Genomic DNA, 23,501 nt, shown 5'->3' with positions numbered 1-23,501 from the left:
CGTCACGGCCAACGCGGCCTCGGGTCGGGGGGCGCTGCCGTGTTGCCCCAGCTATCGTTCTGGGAGACGCATCGCTGTGCCCTCCTGGTGTCTTCACATTCCATGGGCGTGGAGGTTTAAGGGGAGAAGCGGGCGGAAGAAGGAAAACTGTTGGCCCTGGCCCTCTCTACTCCCCGCACGTCGCCAGCTCTCCCCCCGCGCTCTCTCTCATGGTTTCGCCCACTCCCGCCGCAGCCCACGTGGGCGAGGCTGCACCCGGGCGCCGGCGCGGCGGGCGGACGAAGAGGAGTGCGGGATGGTGGGACTGTAAGCGCTGCTCCGCCACCCGGTCTGCCCCTGGGAAACGAACCTCAAGAGCTAGTTAGGCCTCGCCACAGGTAAAGCGAAAGCTGATGAAGCGCGACGGCTCTGTCCTGTCCAGAGTTTGGGTCCGGACCCACCTAGGTCCAGGCCGAGTGCCTCTTGGCCTTTAGGTCTTCCTGGCCCAGTCGATGGCGACTTGTGTTGTTATTCACCCCTGGCTAATGAGACTAAACCATGCTTATTAGTGCGCTGTACCGAGGACGCCAAAGTTCTGCGTGTCTCTCTTTCTACGGAAGTTCAGTGTGGGTAACTAAAGTGAATTAAAATGGCCTAGGGAGGGCTTCCTTACAAAGCTGTCTTTCCAACCCAGTTTCATCTACTCTATTACTAGCCTTACAGAGGTAGAAATCTTGATCAGCATTTGCGTGCCAATTCCTATCCCTAGTGAAATACCAAGGGGCACATTTGAGAAAGCTGTAATATTTTAATGGACTGAATCAGGATTTGTTGAGGCTTTTTTTCTATAATATTCCTGGTGAGAGAGTCCAGTTAGAAGATTGCCATCACTGAGTAGGGCTTTTATACACATACGGAAATGCCTTACCTGCTGTGTAGACAAATGAGTTAGCCTTAGTTGCAGTTGATTTATTTCGGCCCAACAACGCGGTGGCAAGGCTAATGGGGGATAATCACTGGGAGGGGAATCCAGAGATGAACTCCTGCTCTCCTGAGGGAACAGTTAATCATTAAGATTTATACACAGAAGTGAAGTGATGTGGAGAAGGGGGTGCACTTGTTAATTAATGTAGAGGGATAACATGAGTTGTATACATAAAGGTATTTTCATGACTATGGATGGAATACCAAAACTAATCTGTCTCTTGTGGGAGGAGGCGGGATTAATTTGAGACTGGAAAGGCTTCAGAGTGAAATTGGAATTTCAGCAGTTTGTTTTGAAGTAGGAGGAAATTCTCATAAACTTAGTGTCAAGACATTTTACAGGTAATAGGGACCTTAAGAATGAATCATCTTATTGTACCTGTAACTTTTTAAGAATTTATAATTTAACTTTTATAATTTAAGTTATAATTTAATTTAAGTTATAATTTAAGTTATAATTTAATTTAATTAACTAATATAATTTAAAAAAGAATTTATAATTCTTTAACTTTTTAAGAATTTATAATTTAAAGAATGGTTATTGAATCCCGTCATGGGACAGACATTGTTCTAGGCACCCCAAGAAACTTAGTCTTGTCAAGGTAGCCTAATTGAGGTCTGGCTTTCAATTTAGTGCATTATGACTTTGCTGGGCAGAGAAGGAATGTTACAGGTTTGCAGGAAAACTTGACTCATTCCCTAACAAAATTTAACAAAAATCACCTATGTCACAGGCTATTGTGAATGCTTATTTCTTTTAAAAAATATTTTAAAATCCCTTTCAGGAGAGTTCTCTAAGCATTTTTGATTTGCAGTTGGGAATTTGCATATGTGGAGAGTGGACTGTGTTATACCCAGCTTTACCACTACACGGCGGTCAGTGCACCTAACCTCCAAACTTCAACCTCCACAGTTGAATGATCAACTGTGAAAATGTCCAGGAGAAGGTTAGACTCTGAAGTATTGGTCCAATTCAGAGAATAAAACAAGCTGAATTCCAGTGTACAGAAAAACAAATAGAAAGTTATGTTCAATTTATTTATATTTGGTTGCATAATCAATAATAATAATCAGTAATATTTGTGGAGCATTTTCCATATGCTGCACTCTAGGCTGTGTTTTCTATGTAGTAATTTATTAGTGAATTTATGTATGCATCAAATTTACCTTTTAATTAGGCTGACTAAATATAAATTCCTTCATATTCCTTCCAGACACTTATCAGCCTTATAAAAATCTTCATGAAACAACTGTTTTTCTATCATAAATATACATGTATTCATTGCTGGTTGTTAACATATTTTTCTTCAATTTCTAGTTTTGACTTTTTTAAAGACATTTCTTTTTTCTTTTCTACAAACAGAATTTGACAAAGCTGGTTTCTTTCAATTTCGTTTAGATATTTCACAGCTTTATCTGTGAAATATCAACAGTGTTCAGCTTTGAGGATGAAGCAAGAAGCAACCTTCTAGATAGCAATGGTAATTCTTTGATTATCCATTTCAGACACAGTAGATTTCTTCCTGTTTATTATTTTGTGACTAATTTACAGTTGACCCTTCAACAACATGGGTTTGAACTGCACAGATCCACTTATATGCAAATTTTTTTCAATAAATATATTGGAAACATTTTTGGACATTGGTGACAGTTTGAAGAAACTTGGAAACAAACCACATAACCTAAAAATATTGAAAAAAATAAAAAGTTAGCTATGTTATGAATGCATAAAATATATATAGATATTAGTCTATTTAATCATTTACTACAACAAAACATACAGAAATCTATTATGAAAAGTTAAAACATCAAAACTTGCACAGACAATGTTTACAGACTGTACATGGTAACTTTTGCAGTCTCAGTCCAGAGAAATATAAACAAATATAAGCTGAAGTATTAAATATAACCGTGCGAAATTCACTGTGGCATACACAGTAATAATTTTATAGCCACTTTGTGTTGCTGTTGTGGTGAACTCAAGTTTTTTGAGTATCCACTTAAAACGCCTGTCGTGTGACGCTGTGAGCTGTTCCTCTCTGGAAAATTGCATATCGCATTGTGTTTAGTGCAATACCCAAAACCTTGAGTAACACCCATACAAAGTGCCACTGGGACGCTGGAGGTGCTCCTGAGAACCGGAGCAACGTCATGGCATTCCAGGATAAAGCTGAATTCTTTGATATGTACTTAATATGGTCTGCAGCTGCTGGGCCTTTTCAGCATAAATGAATCCAGCATAAAGACCATTGCAAAAAAAGAGAAAAAAAGGCAATTCATGAAGCATGTGCTGCAGCTACACCAGCAGGTGATGTGGACATGGGCCCTCAGTGTCTGCGGCATTACGGATGAGGCTAGACAAATTCACAGGGACTACTGAGTCCTGTGGAGGAAAGGGGACAGTGTGGCCATTCTCTCAAGGGGAGAGCGCCCTGACTCTTGCCTTGACAGGCTTTTATTAGCCTTATCTGCATAGGCATACAGGGTGTATCCATAAAGCTCATCAGTCATTGGCAGGCAGTAATGATGAAACAATAGATAACATTCAAAGAACTCTGAGGGCTAATTCTGAGTCAGGGTCAGAGGGCCATAAAACTTTGGGGAACAAACTAACTTCATGCTTGGACCCTTATCATTTAAATTGAGGTTATTAGCAAAGTAGGTTTCATAGGATTTTGTGCATTCTTTCTTAGGCCCCAAGCTCCGGGAATCCGCTCTTTCCAGAACAGGGCTGCACCCACCTCTGGCATTGTTTCAGGCTTAAGTAAGGCAGTCAAAAGATTAGGAGACTTCTTGCAGACAGAATGAGGACTCAGGCTATGTCAAAGTTGAGTGTGAGGGTCCATCACCCCCTTTTTCTATAGCCCCCCAAGTCCTTTCCTGAGGGCCCCTTTGCAACCATGCCTGTCTTAGGTCATCCCTCCTTTGAGAGATCTTACCCATCATTGCCTAACCAGTCATCTGCCTGTGGCCAAGCAGGGTGAGACGAAAGCGGGCAGAGGCGGTGCCCCTACAAGGAAGATAACCTTTGTCTCCTAAATGGCTTATGGTCCCAAGGTCTTTTTACTCAGCCATAGCCCTGGGGGTTACAAGTTCTGAAACCAGGCAGGGCGGTTCCCAATAAGCAAGCACTAAAATCTTATACTTTTTGCAAAATATACCTTCTTATCTCATATTTAAAATGCATCTTTTCTATGAGTGCAGGATTGTTATAAGGAAGGCTCTAATGTGATTTGAGAAAAGGCGAATTTACTATATGGCAATGCCAAACAAAGATGAAGGATCTAAAGCTGGAGAATTGAATGCCAGGAAAGGATGGCTTGGTAACTTTAGAAAGAGGTTTGGCTTTAACAAGGTCAAGATCTGCTGACCAAGGGGCAGCAGATGAGTTCCCAGACATCATTACGAAAATAATTGAGGGAAATGGATATCTACCTGAACAGGTTTTTAATGCAGGTGAAAGTGTCCTGGAAAAAAAAGCACCACAAAGCAGGTTTATTAGTAAGGAAGAGAGAGGGGCTAAAGGGTTCCAAGATATGGATCTTAGAGAAATCCAAGAGCTAACAGACACCACACCAGAAGAATTACCAGAAGACAACCTCATGGAGCTGAGTGCTTCCGAACCTGTGCCAGGCGATGAGGAAGAAGACGTAGAAGGAGCAGGGCCAGAAAACTCACTGGCATTGGACAACCCGGCAGAAAAATTATGATTATTCAAGACTGCTTTGGACTTCTTCTCTTTTTTTAAGATTTTATTTATTTACTTTTAGAGAGAAAGGGAGAGAAACATCAATGTGTGGTTGCCTCTTGTGCACCCCCAGTGGGACAACTGGCCCACAACCCAGGCGTGTGCCCTGACTGCGAATTGAACCTGTGACCCTTTGATTTGCAGGCCACACTCAATCCACTGAGCCACACCAGCCAGGGCTGCTTTGGACTTATTTTACTACATGGATCCTTCTGTGATGTGGGGATTGGAAAGCAAACAATGGGGAAGGATTGGTACCATGTGGAAACAATGTTAGAGATGAAAAAGCAGTATCATCAGACAGAAATTACAACATATTTACATAAAGTTACACCAATGTGCCTTCCACTCCTGCCTCCCCTTCCACTTTCTCCACCCCTTCAGCCTCCCCTGAGGCTGCAAGACCAGCCCTCCTCTTCCTCCTCCTCAGCCTCCTCAACATGAAGATGCTGAGGAGGAAGACCTTTATTGATGCTCCACTTCCACCTAGTGACTAGTAAATAATCTTCATGCCACGCAGTTAATAAACTTACCTGTTATGTATGGGTGAGTGTCTTTGTGTAAAAATCTACTGACAAGAACTCTATGAGACATTTTTGCTTTATCATCATTGCCTAAGTATTCATCATGTAGAACATTATTCATTCATAAGACTTGTATGGAAGCAGGTAGCCTATCTTTACGTAGCCATAGGGTGGATAATATTTAATATAAAATTAATAATGTGTTAGTATTCTCGCTGTGTTATAACTTCTTTCAAAGAATTACATGACCATAAAGTATCCCTCTCTGTCTCCCCTTCTCTTCCTCCTTTGTTTCCCCTCCCTCCCTCCCTCCCTCTCTCCGATGATTATAGAAACTGCATATCATCACAGGCATGTGGTTATTTTAAAGAATAACAATGTTTCCAGCACCGTATTATGAACATGACTAATACTGTGTGCCATAAAATGTATAACCATTTTTCATTAGTGTATAGGTTATCGTATGAAATCAATCATATTGATTACACTAGGCAAATCGATCACCATGAAGCAATTATATTGGTGCTTCTTTGTTGTATGTGAATTTTTCATGTTATCTTTTTATTTTTGACTTCTACTATTAGTAATGCATATAGCGTCTACAGTGTTTTGTATCAAGTAAGACAGTATTGCTGCAGATACTAACAGTTCATATAAACCTACGGTATTGATAAATACAGTACAGTACTGTCAATGGATTTTCTTAGTAACATTTTCATTTCTCCAACTTTATTGTAAGACTACATTATATAAAACATATACCAAGTATTTGTGTATCAGCTGTTTATGTTATTGATAAGGCTTCTTCTGTTCAGTAGTTGACTATTAGTAGCTAAGTTTTGGAGGAGTCAAAACTTGCACATGGATTTTCGCTGGCAGGTGTCAGGGAGCATGGGGCCCTTAACTTCCGTGTTTAAGGATCAGCTGTATGTACATAAAGTGCATTTGAATAATTCAGTGTTGTTTTGATCAGTAGTCTGTTGCTTAAATGTCCTTCAAACCAAATTTCAAGAACACTTGATTGCATCACCTTATTTTCTTTAAATTATTAAATTAACAAATTATTCAGTTCAGCAATAATTTGAACATTTACAGATTTTTGTTTTAAATATTTTTCTTACACCAGTGATTTTGTTTTTGTTTTTTTGTTTTTAAATTGTAAAGCATATGAATTTTTCAAGTTCAGAAGTTCTTGTCTTTTGGTTTGTAAATGCGACTCTTATTTTTGGCTTTTCTTGTGCTTAAACTACTTTAGTCATTTAAATTTATTTTATAGCTTTTAGTTATTAAAAAGTTTTCAATTTATCTTTTATGGTTTGACTATTGTTTTAAACATTCGAGTAAAGTACATTTCTCTTTTTGAATGGTTATGCACATTCTTTGTAGGCTACTTTAAGAAAAATGGCCCTGACTGCCCAACAGATGCCCAGGTGGTTCAGCTGGATTAGACGGAATGGCTTCGTTTTCGCCGAACAGCTCGGAAATCGTTTTCAGAGACCAGGAACAACACTGTTGCATGGATTTTCTGCTCAGCCTCAGATGTCCTCTCACAATTGCTTTCTCCAGTGGGGATTTAAGACTTATAGGACTTCCTCCATGTGGAATAATAGTTCCCAGTCTGCCAAACAAGAGATTAACTCTGATGAAAGCACTGTGCTTCCTTCCGTGAACGAGCAGCCACAAGCGATACCCAACTTTGATCCTGAGCTGTCTCTAGAAGGTAATTCTGGTGTTCAGAAAAGTCCCGTTTGCCCCACTTTGGGAGTTTGAATAAGGTTCCTATTTATATTGTTAGCCTGTTTCAACTCATATTTTATACCAGGCAAGGAAAAGAAAAATGCCAGTTCTATTCATTTATTTTTATTATACCTCTATTTTACTAAGATAAAAAGTTTGTAGGTTAATATGTATAAAATTACTTTATAGCTATATAGACATTTGCTTTCTACATACTTTATTTAGATTCTAAATGTTTATTCTTGGTATTCAGGTTTATTAGGGTATAATAATAAAATGAAGAAAAATGCCTCCTTTTTGGATCTACAGTTCGAAGAATTTTGATGCACGCATTTAGCTGTGTAATGACCACCACAGTCAGCACGACAGTTACATCACCCCCAAAAGCTCCCCTGGTCACCCTACACAGTCCTGTGCTTCCTATTCTAGGAATGTTTCTGTGTAAGAATATTTCACTGCAAATAGACATTAGGTAAAGTAGAATATGAAAGAATGTGGGGGAGGGGGTTAGGGGGCTAGGAGGAGAGGCTAGATGTAATAAATGAGAAAGTGTAGTGATTAGAGGCAAAAAAATATATATGACAGTCCTGATTCCTTAGCCTTAAGTAGGTTGTAGTTTCCAGTATCTTCCTTACTGAGTCTGATTTAATATGAAACAAAACCTCAGAATCAAGGCTGTACTAGAGTCACTTAGCAAAGGCAGGGTCACGTAGCAAAGGACTACAGGTTGTAGAAACACAGGCATAGAAGTCTCTTAAGACATATTTGAGGATAACTTGGAGAAGGGAATGAATCAAAATGAAGACATTTTAGAATGTGATGATTGCTTTAACCCATACAATTCAGGCTGGTTGAATATGTTACACCATTGGCCAAGTTAACAAGCTATGAATCTTTTTGAGAAAGATTTCATCTCTTTCTCTAAATGTACTTGAAGGTCAGTTGGTCTTTACCATTTCTTAACTATTAATTAAAGTGAAGGAAAGGGGAAGGAATTTTGTACAGGGCTCATCCTAATGGAATAGAAATTTATTAAGATGCCCTGGCTGGTGTGGTGCAGTGGATTGAGCACCAGCTTGTGAACCAAAGGATCACTGGCTTAGTTCCCAGGCAGGGCACATGCCTGGGTTGTGGGCCAGGTCCCCAGTGGGGGACACGTGAGAGGCAACCACACATCGATGTTTCTCTCCCTCTCTTCCTCCCTCCCCCTTTGTCTAAAAATAAAGTCTTAAAAAATGTCTTATTTTGGAGGAAGAGTAGATCTCTCTAAATAGTCTTAGCCTTTCCTATTAAAAAGTAGAAAATATTTGGACTTAGATATTTAATCCTAGAATGATCCTAAGATTTAAAAAATAAGCAGACTATAGAAGTTGATTTTGTAGAAATAGCTCTGAGTGTACAGATGGGAGAGATAACTTGCTTCTCTCTCTTTCCGCGTGGCCGGCTTCAAAGGACTGGACGATGTGCCTCCATTGTCTCCGTTGCAGCCAATTTCGGAGGAGGAGGCTGTTCAAATTATTGCAGACCCTCCATTGCCCCCCGCTTCATTCACACTTCGAGACTATGTGGATCATTCTGAGACTCTGCAGAAGTTAGTCCTTCTAGGTAAGTGAGTAACCTANGTGTACAGATGGGAGAGATAACTTGCTTCTCTCTCTTTCCGCGTGGCTGGCTTCAAAGGGCTGGACGATGTGCCTCCATTGTCTCCGTTGCAGCCAATTTCGGAGGAGGAGGCTGTTCAAATTATTGCAGACCCTCCATTGCCCCCCGCTTCATTCACACTTCGAGACTATGTGGATCATTCTGAGACTCTGCAGAAGTTAGTCCTTCTAGGTAAGTGAGTAACCTACAAAGTACTTTTTGAGTGTACTCCCCGTTTCTCTATCTACTTTGTTGAAATTAAGTGTTTATAATCTTTATCAAAGTAATACATACACGTGAACAGAAGTCAAATAGCGTAAAAGGCTTCTAGTGAAAAACTGTTCTCCCCGCTTCATCCTTCCTAGTGTTGCCTCAGGGAGCTTGTTCTGTTTGTAGGTAACCTTTAGAAGTGCTGCGGCTTGGTTCATCAGTTTCAGACATCAGCTGATCTCTTGTATACACACACGTATTGTTTCCTTATTCTCTTCAATCCTCCCAATATAGTTATATGAACAAGTTTTATATAAATCTTCAGTGATTACATTATGACTGAATATTGCTCACTATAGGAAGTGTACTATAATTGTACACTTCCTTGCTCACTCCAGGAAGTGTACTATAATTGTTTTTCACTTGATGAGTTTTCTTTTTCCTCGGGCCACGTTTTCCCACACCTTCCAGTGGCCTACAGGACAGTTTTTCTTACAGTTACCCCTGTCAGATGATGTATTTGTTCCATTTCCCCTCTTGCCCCAGCCTTCCTCCTGCAACCTGCTATCCTGATGGGGGAGGGTTCTCTCCAGGACTGCCCCGCCAGTATCTCAGCTTGTTGACAGAGAATGCGCAGGGATCCGGATCTCACTGTGGGCTTCTATTTGGTCCTCTTATTTTCTGTCCAGCACCTTACTGCAGCCCTCTGCTGTTTCCGTGGCCTCCAGGTCTGGCACTTCTCTCACTTGATTTTCCCAGATGATGACCCTTCTTCCTCCTGGAGGATGAGAGGACAGGTTAAGTAAGGGTTTGTCTCTCAAATCCATTCGCTTCTTTTGCTTCTCTTATTCTCTCCAGTCACTGCCTTAGTTCTTTTCCGGTCCTCATTTTTCACTGAGAAGTTAGGAGCTTTCTAGTTTGATAGTCTTCTTCTTTTTTTTTTTTTTGATTTTTTTTATAGTCTTCTTATCAGAAATATTGCCCCGATAACCTCTCTGGTGTTAGTGTTCTTTCTAAAATGCAAATCTGACTGTGTCAGTGACCTACTTGAAATCCTTCAAAGCTTTCCCAGGGCTTCAAAATTCTTCCTGGTCCCCCATTTATCTTTTTCGCTTTGCTGCTCGCCACCCTCTTTTCATTGACCAGCCTGGTCAAGTGGAGAACTTGATTCAGGTCAAATAACTTTAAAATGTCTTCCCTGACCTTTCCAACAGAGTGACCCTCCTCCAGGCTCACTCCTTGATTCGATTCCAGCACTAATAATGTTGTAATTGTTTACTCCTCTCTCCCTGTGCAAGTGATGTATGGAGAATTGTTCTCAAGAAGCTTCAAGGCTTTACACACCTCTAAACACCCATATATAAGAATAACTCGAATGCAAGGATGCAAGTGATAAGTCCCATGTAAGAGATACGAATAAAGTGTTCTGTGGGTTCAAAGGGGAGAGAGAGATGGCATCTGCTGCAAGGAGGGGAGCCCGTCTCCTTCCTTCTAGAACAGCTTTCCCAGCCTGGTGATAGGTGCTCTGGGTAAGACAAGATCAGATGACACGGCCCGTACCTTTAAATAATTTACGTATCCTTAGAGCTGTGCAGTATGTGTCAGCCAGTCCTCATCCCTATGCTGATGCTTCCGCAGGCCATCTCAGAGGCAACTTCAGTGACACTGCTGTAGAGGAACCATCATTGCATCGTTCGGCAGTATTTTTGAGGACCCTAATGGCCTGCTTCTTCTCTCTTTGCTTCCCAGATCTGCTTTCTGCCTTTCTCTGCCCGGTCCACATCCCAGAAGGCCAACGTCTGCACTCGCTTCCTCTGCCAGCTGGCTTCTGGGCCACTTGAGCCAGTGGGAGGCACCTGTGGGAGGAGAGGGTGGGCAGGTGGGGGCAGTTTTCTCCTGTTCCCTCTCTGCTTTGGGTCTTGCAACTGCCTCCTCCCTGACAACGGCTCCTACTGGGAAACCCTATCTTCATAGCCTCCAGCTCCCCCTGGGTTTGGGTAATACTTTTTCTCCCTGTCTCTTGAGCACTAGGGGTGCCCTTGTTTGTTCTCTTAATTCTGGTCACATCACTGTATAAAGCTCCTTCATTAAAGTTGTTTTCATCTGAACTTTCTCGGGCAGTTTTGCCTGCCAGACCCTGCGTGATCCGGTAAATATATATAACACTGAGTGAACAGAGCAATACTGTCTGTAGTTACCAAACTGAAGGGACAAAGCCAACTTGGACTGTGGTCACCGACAAGTTAGGATCATGTATTTATGATTCATTTTCTGTGTCCCCAGTGCCTACCAGAAGTGCCTGGTCCATGGTAGGCATTCAGTAACTATATTTTCAAGCTGATGAAATTGTAAGTAAGCCCACGTGATTTGTGCTGACAGTGGTGTGCCCTCCTGATGAGATTCTGCTCTCCTGTTGCTATTACAAAGCAGCTTTTCGGGATTCCTGTTTTGGGGCAGTCAGGGTGAGACAGCTCCTGCTGAGCGAGGCACTTCAGCACCTGGAAGCGGCGATATGTGGTTAAATTCGAAGTCTGGGCCCTTTATGCTGTTTTTAAGGCATCCCTTCCCCCATTTAGCACAGATTTGGGGAACTGGTTTCTAACACAATTATCCATCCGTTCAAAAATTTTATTTTTCTATTAATATTTTAAATTACAAAAGAGTGACATTGGGTTGTTAAAAGTACAAATATTACAAAAGAAAGAACTCACCCTCTCTACACCTGCAGGTCCACTGTTGCAAAGGAAGCTGTCGTGACCAGTTTGTCGAGTAGCTTCCCAGACCTCCTTCGATGCAAATGTTACCACACAGAAAGCTGTACATAGGCTGCATACTTATATGTAGTCAGACTTAATATTATTATTTAAATTCTGTGTTTTCTTCCAATAATTTTAAAGTTAATATGCTTTTAGATTTATATCTATATGAAATTAGTTTTCACATCAGATAATAAAAGGAATTCTTAATTTTACCAGTGGTCCCATTATATTCTAACCAATAGTCCTTCCCCCCATTGGTTTGAGTGCCGTTTTTATTGTGTGCCAGACTTTGAGTTCATCCTGGACCTGTTTCCCATCTTCGTTCTGTGTGTGTCTATGATGTGTTTTTCTGCTTTCAACCCTCTTATATTAATACCTGTTTAATATCTAGAAATTGGAGTTTAGAATTATATTCGGATTTAACAATGTGGAATTATAACTTTTTCTAGTTGTGGAACCATTAAGCGAAGAATGTTTTCATTCCATTGCATTTCTATTTAAGACTGGAAAGTTGCATCTAGAAATCGATTTGAGAGTTATTTTTAATCTGATGAGTTTAACGACTAAAATTTGAGTCTAAACTTAAGCTTTTACATATCTTCAAGTGTTTACTCTAAAGATAAGGGATAGGCCTTCCCTGTTCATGTTTAATTTATTTTTTAATCAAATAAAAGGAAAAACTGAGAGAATAGAGTGCTCAGTTTTAATGAGAATTTTGAATTACAGATTACTTTGATTCTCTGCCTAATTAATGCTGGCATCTAATTATATCCATAACCAAAGAATGAATTGAAATAACAACTTGATGTTTCCCCTTTTTATTCTTTCTCTCCTGCCTTTCGTCTAATTTACTTTGATTGCCTAAGATTGTAAGAATATGGGAAAGTTCCTGGCAGTGTACTTCCTGCTTTGTGGTGTGCTGGAAGGCTGCTTCGCTCACCTGTGCCCACACAGACCTGTCTTGCGTCCCTGCAAGGCACTTGTCTCTGCTAAACACCTAGAGAGGACGCTGACAACTTAAGTACAGGGTCATTTCTATTCCTCCTATGGAGGAGATCATGAGTGTATTTTAAAATAATGCTTATAACTAAGGAAATGATAAAAAGCAAAACTTCAAGGAAACTAACCGTTTACTCACAAGGTTTTCACCCCACAGAATTACCAGTGAAGTATTTCTGTAGAGCTCATTGGGGCTCATAGGCACTCTTCAAACAACATTCAGGGAACCACAGATAATGCTGGTGATCCTCATATGAGTGAGTGCATTTGTTTTGGGTGGAAATTTAGCCCCAAATTCATTGTTTTTCTCTACATATGGCTTTGAAATAAATGCTGTTTTAATTTTAATTTATTTCTATTTCTGCAAGCAATTAGTTTAAGAATATTTTGAAGTTTCTGTTGGCCTCTCTCAGCTCTCCTTCAGATAGGCTGTTGATCTCCATCACTAGTTTGTTGAGCTTCTATGCGTGAAGTTTAATGATAGAGTTAAGCAATTTTCTTTCAACAGCGTTTGTAATTTATTGTAGGAGTGAACTTGTCCAAGATAGAAAAACACCCAGATGCCGCCAACCTGCTTCTGAGACTGGATTTTGAAAAAGACATTAAGCAAATACTGCTGTTTCTTAAAGATGTGGGCATAGAGGATAACCAACTGGGAGCATTCCTGACTAAAAATTATGCTATTTTCTCTGAGGACCTTGAAAATCTTAAAATCAGGTAGGCTTTTTAGAATGATTCTCATTTAACCCAAGAAGTAAGTATGAAGGAAATAAGTATGGAAGTTATTTTTTAAGTCTCAGCTGCACAAGAATCAACTGAAATAATGAACATGAACATTATTGTTTTGTTTGGACCTTTTTTGATCAAAATTGAAACTCTGCCTTTTTCTTCAACACTGCATTATTTTTATGTGGAAACAAAAACATAAAGCATAAACACTTCTTGCTAGGTCAGTACTTACATGTTTCTCTTTGGAAACTGGAATAAGGTGTTTTTGTTTGTTTTTGTTTTTAATCCATTAACAAATGCCAGGATTTTCTGAGAGTACACTTAAGAAAGTCTGAGCTTTCTTGTTTTTTACTGGCCAGTTTTTGATGGTAAACATTTGATATCCTCTTGGCAGATTATTGTACAATTAATCTTTCCCATAAGTTGGCTATTTTCATTGTTCCTTTTTGTCATCTTTCAGTAACACTTCTGTAAACATTTTGTGCTTCATTCACCATTCAAATAATTTATTGAATCTGGGATATCAATATAGTGAGAGAGTACTGCTCTGTGAGATAAGAATTCTGCTAGGCATGGGGAACACCAGAGAGAACAAAACAGAGACCCTGTCAGTAAATTCACAATCCGAATCCCCCACCGCCCCCACCTCCCACCTAAATCACTTCCCTGCCTTCCCAGACTCACGGGATGGGAGCACTATCACCCTGCCAAGTCACAAATACTGGTATTAACTCGGGCTACTCTTACAGCATCTGCCTCTAATAAATCTCTCACTCTATCACTTTTTACCTTTCTGAACCGCTCAAGGCAGTTCATGCATTTCTCTTAATCTTCACTTCAAAGTCTTCATCATGTCACAGCAAGACCACTGCCTTGGTTTCCTCCCTGGTCAGCCTCTAGTCTTCTTCCCTAAACTAGTCTCACACCAGTGTTGAGCCTCACTACATTTCAGAGAGTTTGCAGTTCCTTGAACCTTCATAGTTTAATGTTATTTTTTCCGAATTAGGAAAAAACAAAACAGAACATAGTATTCCTTATATTGAACAATTTGAGCCCTTATTATACATGCAAAGCACTGAGCTAGACTCATGTCATATAAAACATTCATGATCTTTCCCTTCATGGGACTTGCATTATAATACAGGGGAGAGAAAGAGTGATTCTAGGAAACTCAATCTGACATACCCAGATCTGCGTCTCCTGGCCGTCTGGGACACCAACTCCCTCCCATTCAAGAACCAACTTACCCTTACTGCTCAAATTAATTCTGAGAAAGTGTGCATGCCAGGAGGTGGGGATCACTGGGAGCCATTACAGAGGCTTCCTACGGTAGTACTATTATTAATGCCCCCATTTAATAAGGGAGGCACAGAGAGGTTAAATAATTTGTTGAAGATTGCATAGCTAGTGTAAATGGCAGGCCTGGGGCTCAAGCCCAGTTAGTCTGACTCGAGTCCATACCATACTGTGTCTGTGTTTTTATCCTATGAAGGAAACTTAAGCTTAAAGGGAGATTAAGTTGTTGTAAGTGCTCCTAACAACCAAGAGGTATTCTCATATAGATAATAGTCGAATGGTTCCCACCCCTGGCTGACAAATTAAACTGTGGAGCGTTTTTTAAATTACTTTGAATTTTTTAATAGCTAATATATCAACTTGTCCTCAGAAGGATATACAATGAGCCCTACCGGTACGGCTCAGTTGATTGGGCATCATCCCACAAAACAAAAGCTTGCTGGTTTGATTCCCAGTCAGGGCAGCTGACTGAAGTTTTTCTCTCGCTCTCTTTCTCCCTCCCTTCCCCTCTCTCTAAAAATTGATAATAACTAAAATTTAAAAAAATAAAAATTAAATTAAGAAAGGATATACAGTGAAAAATACGATTTAATTGAGCTTAGCTTCCAGCTCTGGTATGTGTCCAACATTCTTATTTTCTAATTCATATAGTGTTTTTAAATTTTTTTTGTTTTTGTTTTGTTTTAATGAAGAAAGTTTTAAATGTGTAAAGAAGTTATTTGATTCTTTGCTAGAATTTTCAAATGAATAATCTGTATTAAAATTATTTATTTTTTCTGGTTGTGCCTTATATGTTAATGTTTTATTGGAAAAATTATAATGTGGACAACTGTTCTGATGTTTTCATCAGATATTGATCCTTGCTGCCACACACACAAAAAGGAACCCTCCTTTCTACCTGCTTAGTCCTAGCCCTCAGCATCCTTCTAAGACCCGCCTATAGAGGCAGCTACTAATGTCAACTGTTTTGTTCAACCTGCTGGGAATGTTCTACTGTACACATGAACACACATGAAACTGGTGGCATTTATAACATGCTACTCGAAACCCCACTTTCTTACCTTAGCTGAATGCTGGAAAAAAACAAATAACTTTTCATTGATGCTTCCTATTCTTTTTCTGCCCCTACTGTAGTTTATACTTTGGATCTGTCTGGTCTCATATTGGTGATGTTGTCGTTGTTTGCAGCCTTCACTATTTCAGTGTGGCTGCAGTGACTCTCCTTGTAGATATGTCATTCCGTACATATTGGTGTGTATCTAGGATGATTATTAGGTCAAAGTGTATGTGCATGTGTAATTTTAATAGGCACTGACAAATTATCTGCCCTATAGTTGGTTCTCCAGTTCGCACTCCCACCAAAAGTGTGCGGAAATGCTGAAGACCTATTCTCACTAAAACAGGGTTATCAAACTATGTGATTTCAGTTCATTTTATAGATAAAAACAATGCCTCACTGTTTTTGAACTGATGTTTTGAACATCAAATATTTGGAGCATTTTTATGTTTATTTTCTTTCCCCCTTTTTGGGGGGGTAAGCATTCTTTTATATATTAAGAAAATTTGTTCCCATGACATGTAAATATTTTCCCCAGACTTGTCACTTGTGTTTAGCTTTATTAATGCTGTTTTCTTGCCTTGAATTTTAAATTTTTGTATAGTTAAATTTATCGGTCCTTTTTCTTTTTGTTTTTAACAGACTGCTTAAAGAATAATAGTCACTTGAATATAAAATATAAGGTTTAATATATGGCATAAAAATATCAAAGGCATTAAAGGTAGTCAGAAGTTAGATGAAATCTCAACTTGTCGTTAATTAGTTGGTTGTCGTAAAAGTTATTTAACTTCTCTGGATCTATGTTTTATTCAAATGTAATATAAAAATTTTATCTGGTTCACAGGGTTTTGGTTTGGGGGGGGAGGGTGTAAGAATTAAACGAGATAATGTTCTGGTATGTTTTAGGCACTTAAGAAAACTGACTGACTTTTACTATGTTTGTAGACTTTCAGACTTTGTACATTAAATACCTTACTTTGGTTTCCAGCAATTTAGGAGGAAATATCTTCATTGTTAACAGAATACATATTGAAAGACTGCAGTAAAAGTTAGTTGTAAAAATACATACTCAGTAAGTGTCCTAAAATAAAAAAAATTCCTTTCAGTTTCTCTGAGATACTAATATTAAAAATTTCCTCTCATGTATTTTCTATTCTTAGACAAGAAAAGAATTTTTTAAGAATTTTTTTTTCCTACCAAGTAACAAAATAAGTCAGATTAACAGAAAGAGGAATTATTGTTCTGTTTTTAAGTGTAAATGGAAACCACTGTAATGGCTGGGTGGATGCTTAATTTAACCATATTTGAGCCATTATTGTAGAATGGTTTTTTCTTTAATCTTTCTCTCTCTCTCTCTCTCTTTTTTTTTTTTTTTGGTGTGAAAGCCCTTTTTTTAAAAAAAAAGTAGTTTTTTTGGAACATAGCATGCCACTAGTCGATGTTCATCATGCCTGTTTATTTTTGTTTCCTTAGAGTGGCTTATCTACAGTCAAAAAATTTCAGTAAGGCGGATATTGCACAGATGGTGAGGAATGCGCCGTTTTTGCTGAGCTTTTCTGTGGAAAGACTGGATAACAGATTGGGGTTTTTTCAGAAAGAACTCGAACTTAGTGTGAAGAAGGTAAACAGAGTGGGGGAAGTTTATGTATTTCCATGTCAGCTACATTTAGTAATGTTAAATCTCATGTTTCTAATAGGTATGAATGAATAAGCCTGCTAGGTTAAAAATATAGCTGTATTATTTTACAGTATCCCACCAAATCGTTTCCTTAAGTTTTATTTTTAGTATTTGCTTTTTTTCCCCAAGCACCATTAAGTTTTTATGAGTTTATGGGTAAGTATTAAGTATTTATGGGTTTCCTAGCACTTCTCTGACTGGGTCATTTTAGGGTTTTTAGTTTTATATTTCTATTAGTGCTTTGATTTTCCAAACTGCTTGGATATGCATATACAGTAATAACAGATTGTTTTATAACTACAGACCAGAGATCTGGTAGTTCGTCTCCCAAGGCTGCTAACTGGAAGTCTGGAGCCTGTGAAAGAAAATATGAAGGTAGGATCGCTTTAAGCTTTTGAGAAGTCAGCCTCTTTCTTTACGTGTTTTAGTCCTCTGAAGAGGATAAATTTTGCTGTTGTCATCTTAAAAATACACATTTATAATACATATTTTAAATGAAGTTATTTCTAAAAAGATGAAAATAGAAAATGGTATAGCAAGTCTCTAGCAAGCAGTTTGTTCTGGTTGGTAATACTTACATGTTCACCAGGTGTTACATGAGTAAGTCACCCGGCAGACACTGATACCTGTAATCCTGGGGTAGACTAGGTATCTGGGTGGTCCCTACAAACTGCTTCCAGCCCAGGATGAGAGTCTGTGTCTGTGTCACCTGGGTGGGAGATGAGTTTTGGAGGCTGGATGCAAAAGACTTCTGTGAAGTGGCCGGCATGTCACTTTTCTTAGCACCTGTGCTGGTTACCAGCTCTAGTTCTATCACCAAACATACCAGACAGTCTTCACTGGCTTTTTCTGAGCATCCGCCCACACATGGTGCTGAGGAGAGAGTCCCTGCCCTCACGGAGCTTCCAGTCTGGCGGGGGAACGGCATCCTGAGTAGTACAAGCAGTGGATTGGTGGGGACGCATAAGCTACTGGCCACAGAGAGGACTAAACCCACATGTGGGTGTTTAGTATTTTCATCTATCTAAAATTTTGACATACACTTTTTCAGATAACATTGGGGAGCAGAGGCTCAAAAAGCACTTTGAAACTCGTACCGCTGGTCTGTGTGGTAGGGCCCATAACGATAACCTGGCCAGGCCTCCTGTGCCCACCTTCATTCTCCCATGGTTACAGTAACTCCTTTGAGGTCCCCTTAATGATCACCATGCCATGAGTAGCTCATTCTCGGGAGAGGGTTTTGAAATTTAGGCTACCCCACAAGTAGGAAGCTGTGATCCCTTCAGGGCATCGGTTTTAGCTGTCACCAAATTTGAATGTCCTTATTTTGAATTTTAAGAGAATCAGTGTGTCTAGTAGGCACAGTACAAAGATAACTTTCTATTCGTGATTTATAGCAACTCTACTTTCTTTTAGGTTTATCGTCTTGAACTAGGTTTTAAACATAACGAAATTCAGCATATGATTACCAAAATCCCAAAGATGTTAACTGCAAATAAAAGGAAACTCACGGAGATCTTCGATTATGTGCACAATGTGATGAGTATTCCCCACCACATCATCGTCAGGTTCCCGCAGGTAATGCATGCGTGCTCTGTGAGAGCCGCCCTTGCCCTCCGTCTGGAGCTGCTGTCTCGCCTGGTGCTGTTCACTTGGGGAAGTGCCTTGCTGTTTGTAAAGGAGTTGGACCAAATGCAGCCTAGTTCTGAGAGCTGTGTAAAGGTCATACTTCTTTTGTTCATCTTCTTGTCAAGAGCACACCTAGTAAACAGAGTGGAGGGAGAGATGGCTTGTGAAAAGTTTATAACTTCTAGGGCACACGTGTGCATCTGCAGAGGAGAAATAAATGATGGATCTATTTCTCTGTACTTTTCACTGGATCCTAACGAGGATCCAGTGAACTCTAATGCATCCTCTTCTGTGTTTTTCTCCATTTAAGGTTGAAATGGATCACTTCCCCTAAAGGCCCTTTTAGTGTTATACATACTTTTCATTCGAAATCCATCTGAGTCTGATAATTAACAAACTGTATTGTAATGATCTAAAGCATAAAACAGTTCCCAGTTTGCCATCATGATAAAGCTTTAATTGCCTCTTACAGCTAATCAGACTTTTTTGTACTTTACCTGGGGAGTGACATTATCTGCCTGTTTTTAAGAATGTTAACTCTTTGAAAGCATAGATCTTGTTTTATTTATATACACAGCTGAATTCCCAGTGCCTGGAACTCTACTGGGCAATTAGTAGGCCCTAGGTAAATATTTGTTGAACAAGTGAATGACTGCATTTCAGCAAAGTCATCCTTCTTTCTTGCTTGCCATGTGATTAAAGTAAGCATTCATTGGATAAATGGAAAATTGAATTTTATTAAAGTGATCCTTTAATGATACATGTGTTCTATATAAAGATGGGCAAAGAAATATGACTTTAATATAACTTTTGGAACAGTTTTGCATTTGGACCGATCCTTTCACAAATGGCAATGTTTATTTACCTGTCATACTTCACTATGAATGGGTCCTTAATAGCCAATTTATTTCTGTTTTATCAAAATGCATATACATTCATTATAAAAAGTGTTAGAAGCCTGCAGTACTGCAACTTTGGCTTATGGAACAATTGTAAAGTAAGTAATCTTCAGCTGAAAAGCAGTGGCACCTGGTTTTGCCCCAGGGCTTCATAGATAATTCAGTGACAGTTAATGCATAGTAAAAGAATCTGATCTGAGAACACAAAAATCAATCGGACATGGCCTGTGTTCTTGTGGAATTTGTAATCTAACATGGAAGATGGGTTTTAAAAATGTCATTGCTTTGCATAAAATTAGAGTCTTAACCACATGTCTTAGGGAGTTGTTTTAATTCAGAAGAGGTAGGAGAATCGTAGAAATAACAACAGCTGTCGAGTGCTGTCTATGTGCCAGCCCTGCCTTTCCTGCTTTACTTGTGTTACTTCATTTAATCATCACAGTAGCCACATGAAGTAGGTATTATTATTATCCCTATCTTATAAGTGAAGACCATAAAGAGATAACTTGTTCAATAACTTGTCTGAAGTTGCCCAGGTAACAAGGGGCAGGGATTAGGACTTTGGCAGCTGCGTTTAAAAACCATGCTCCCTTCGAGTCCCAGTCAGGGCACATGCCTGAGTTGCAGGCCAGTTCCCTGCAGGCCAACTCCCAGCAGGGGACGCTCGAAAGGCAACCACACATTGATGTTTCTCTCCCTCTCTTCTTCCCTTCCCCTCGAAAGATAAATAAATAAAACATTAAAAAAAAAAAAAAACCCTGCTCTTAACTAGGATATACTGCCACTCTTAAGAGGTGACATTTGAGTTGTCAAAATGAGTGGTGTCTCAAAGATGGACAGTAAGTGTACAAGTGGTGGACACTATAAACTTGAGCAGATGCATTAAAATCACATTTATAAACACAGATGTCAGGCACCCCAACTCTAGGTTCTGGAAAGTCCAGTTGTAGAACTGCGGCTTCCCAAGGGGGACCCTTAAGACTCCTAAGGATCTGGGTAGTATTACCAGAAAATTAAAAAAAAACAACAACAACACTTATTCATGGAAAAATACAGTAACTGACAATAGGCTGTGAGGGAACTCACTTGCAGACTAATTTTTTGGCAGGTGCTTTAACAATTCTGGTGGGAAACTAATTTTCTCAAGCAAATAACAGTTGTTGTTGGCACCTATTTTATGATTAGTTAAAATGGGAAACAATTCTAACATAATAGGTATGGTTAATTTAGTCATTTCAACGCAGGATCATGGATGGAAACGAACAACAAAAGCAGTAGGGCAATAACATGAGGAAATCCCTAGTTAGGGAGGGATGTGATATTCAGGAGCCCCTGAGGCCTTGTGACACCCTCTCCCACTGTGGGCTTCTCCAAGGGTGAGCGGGAGTCCACATTTGGAAACGGGGAATCAGTGACTCTCAGGCTGTTTTTTTTTTTTAATCCCTGATCATTTAAAGGATCATTAACAGAACGAAATTTTTCTGCCAATGGCAAAGTGGCCTCTGATGGTTAACAGTCAAAACAAGGGAAAAAACCTGATTTGAGTTATGGCTTTGGACTGGAAAGATCACCCAAATCTCAAAAAGAAAGTAACCTTGAACCATTAGAGAAGTAACATCATATCTGGTCACAAACTATGTAAATGCTTTAAAATGTCATATTTTAGAGATGTATAATGAACAGTTGGGAGCTTTAGAGTTCCTCATGGTCTCGTTTGTATGTTTTATGATAATTTTGTAAGCCAGGAGTCAGTGCAAAAGAGTCATACGTCTAAAGCAGCGATTTTCAACCTTTTTCATTTCATGGCACACATAAACTAATTATAAAATTCTGCAGCACACCAAAAAATATATTATAATAAAAAACATATTATACTTTTTGCTGATGTTACCAAAAGATAAATATAATGTTGATGCATTCACACCAGATAGCTTCTGTTGTGTTGGATGTTGTCATTTTTAAAATTCGACAATCTAAGGGAAAGGAGGCCAGTGCCCCTGACTAAAAGCTGGTTACTGCGTGTTTTAAAATTCTTACAGGACGCCAGTTGAAAATCACTGTTCTAAAGAAACACATATGGACGCTCCCAACATTTTATGAGCAGCAGTGGGAATTTAGTTATCAAAATGAAGGCAGAACAGCCTGTAATTGGCTTTTTCAGAGAGAAAAAAAGTTTTGTTCAAATGCAAACCAATCCCATGTTGAGTTAGCACACCATTATTTTTTTTCGTCACTGTAGTTTAGTTTTTAACAATTGTTTTAAAATATGTCCTTGCCAAGTGATCCTGTTATATTATTTCCACCTGAACAGAAGGAATGGCTCCTGTAGGTCATGTGCCACATGGAGTGGCCCCAGTGCACCTGAAATATAGTCAAAAGCAGAGCTTGAGACGTGACACTGAATGTGGTTCATTGGGCCTCTCCAGGGCGCCTGTCGGGAGTCTTTCCCTGCAGCGTCGGGCTCTTTCCAGCCTGGCTGGATCTCCCAGTTCTTCCTTCTTCCCTGAAGCTGATGTTGGGATTTAGCCTGATTCTGATTCCTTTTTCAAGTTGCTGCTACTCACTCTCCTCCTAGGAGTTTTAACCCTGAGGCAGGAAAGATGTATACTTTTCTTCCCTAGTTGCCAGGTTCATTTCATTTTGATATGAGCAGAATTAAAAAACAAACAAACAAATAGGGAAGCTTCACAGATTGTTAAATCTTACACATTATGGGGGGCCATGGACCTGGACCTTTAACTTTGGTTCTCAAACTTGGCTGGCTTCTGAATCTTCTGGAGGACTTACGGGCCTCCCTCTCAAAGTTTCTGATTAAGTAGGTTTGGGGTGGAGCCTGAGGATTTGCTCTTTTACAACTTCTCCCACGTCTCTGTATTGATTGGTCAATACTCTTTGCCCAAGTGTAGCCCTTATTTTGTTTAAAATTGTTCTTTTTGTGAGTTTTGAGTCTTTTAAATCATGATTTCTTAGTGACAGCTATAGGGTTTAAACCCTGGGCACTTAACATATTTACTGAGCATGCGGTCAGTACTTTATTTGTAGCCTTATAAACATTTTAGTAGTTCATCTTTCCGTGGACAATTTTGTTAACTTTTTTTTTCTTTTGTAGGTATTTAATACCAGGTTGTTTAAAGTCAAAGAAAGACATTTGTTTCTGACCTACTTAGGAAGAGCACAGTATGACCCAGCAAAACCTAACTACATCTCTTTGGACAAATTGGTATCAATGCCTGATGAAATATTTTGTGAAGAGATTGCCAAAGCCTCCATACAGGACTTTGAAAAATTCTTAAAAACGCTTTAGTTTTTGATGTGAAAATATAATAATGTAAAATAAATGTATATATGAATAAATTAATATACTGTCCTTTAAAGTAAATACCACAAGCCTCAATCGACAGTGAAAGCACTTTCTTGATATTGTAAATTTGGGTGCACGTCTGGTAGATCTTTCTTAAAGGCTCCTAGTGACTCCATTCTTTGACTCGACCATTTTCTTCCTTCTGGGGGAGGGAAAAAAACTAACAACAGCTGTCCCCAACCTTTTTGGCGCCAGGGACCAGTTTCATGGAAGACAATTTTTCTATGGACCAGGGGTGGGGATGGTTTCAGGATGATTCAAGCTCACCAGC

At 39.4% G+C, this 23,501-nt stretch overlaps 1 protein-coding gene across 2 annotated transcripts; it reads left to right on the top strand.

The window, feature by feature from the left end:
- Positions 1 to 254: 254 nt before the first annotated feature.
- Positions 255 to 23,263, top strand: MTERF3 (mitochondrial transcription termination factor 3). Of its 2 annotated transcripts, none has more exons than XM_037048237.1 (8): positions 255 to 377; positions 6,622 to 6,955; positions 8,425 to 8,577; positions 13,109 to 13,298; positions 17,137 to 17,284; positions 17,645 to 17,716; positions 18,758 to 18,919; positions 22,979 to 23,263. In XM_037048237.1, the coding sequence occupies exons 2-8, from the start codon at positions 6,637 to 6,639 to the stop codon at positions 23,171 to 23,173; spliced, it is 1,239 nt and encodes a 412-aa protein (XP_036904132.1). In that variant the 5' UTR covers positions 255 to 377; positions 6,622 to 6,636; the 3' UTR covers positions 23,174 to 23,263. The 2 variants fall into 2 exon arrangements, with proteins under 2 accessions (XP_036904132.1, XP_036904133.1); XM_037048238.1 differs by lacking the exon at positions 255 to 377 and adding an exon at positions 1,210 to 1,305.
- Positions 23,264 to 23,501: the final 238 nt, after the last annotated feature.

This window comes from Sturnira hondurensis, unplaced genomic scaffold (genome assembly GCF_014824575.4).
Source record: "Sturnira hondurensis isolate 20B ecotype Veracruz unplaced genomic scaffold, ASM1482457v3 Scaffold0006413, whole genome shotgun sequence".
In the NCBI taxonomy this organism is placed as follows: Eukaryota; Metazoa; Chordata; class Mammalia; order Chiroptera; family Phyllostomidae; genus Sturnira; species Sturnira hondurensis.
The sequence above is the reverse complement of the archived record's forward strand: the minus strand, read 5'-3'. Positions and strand labels throughout refer to the sequence as shown.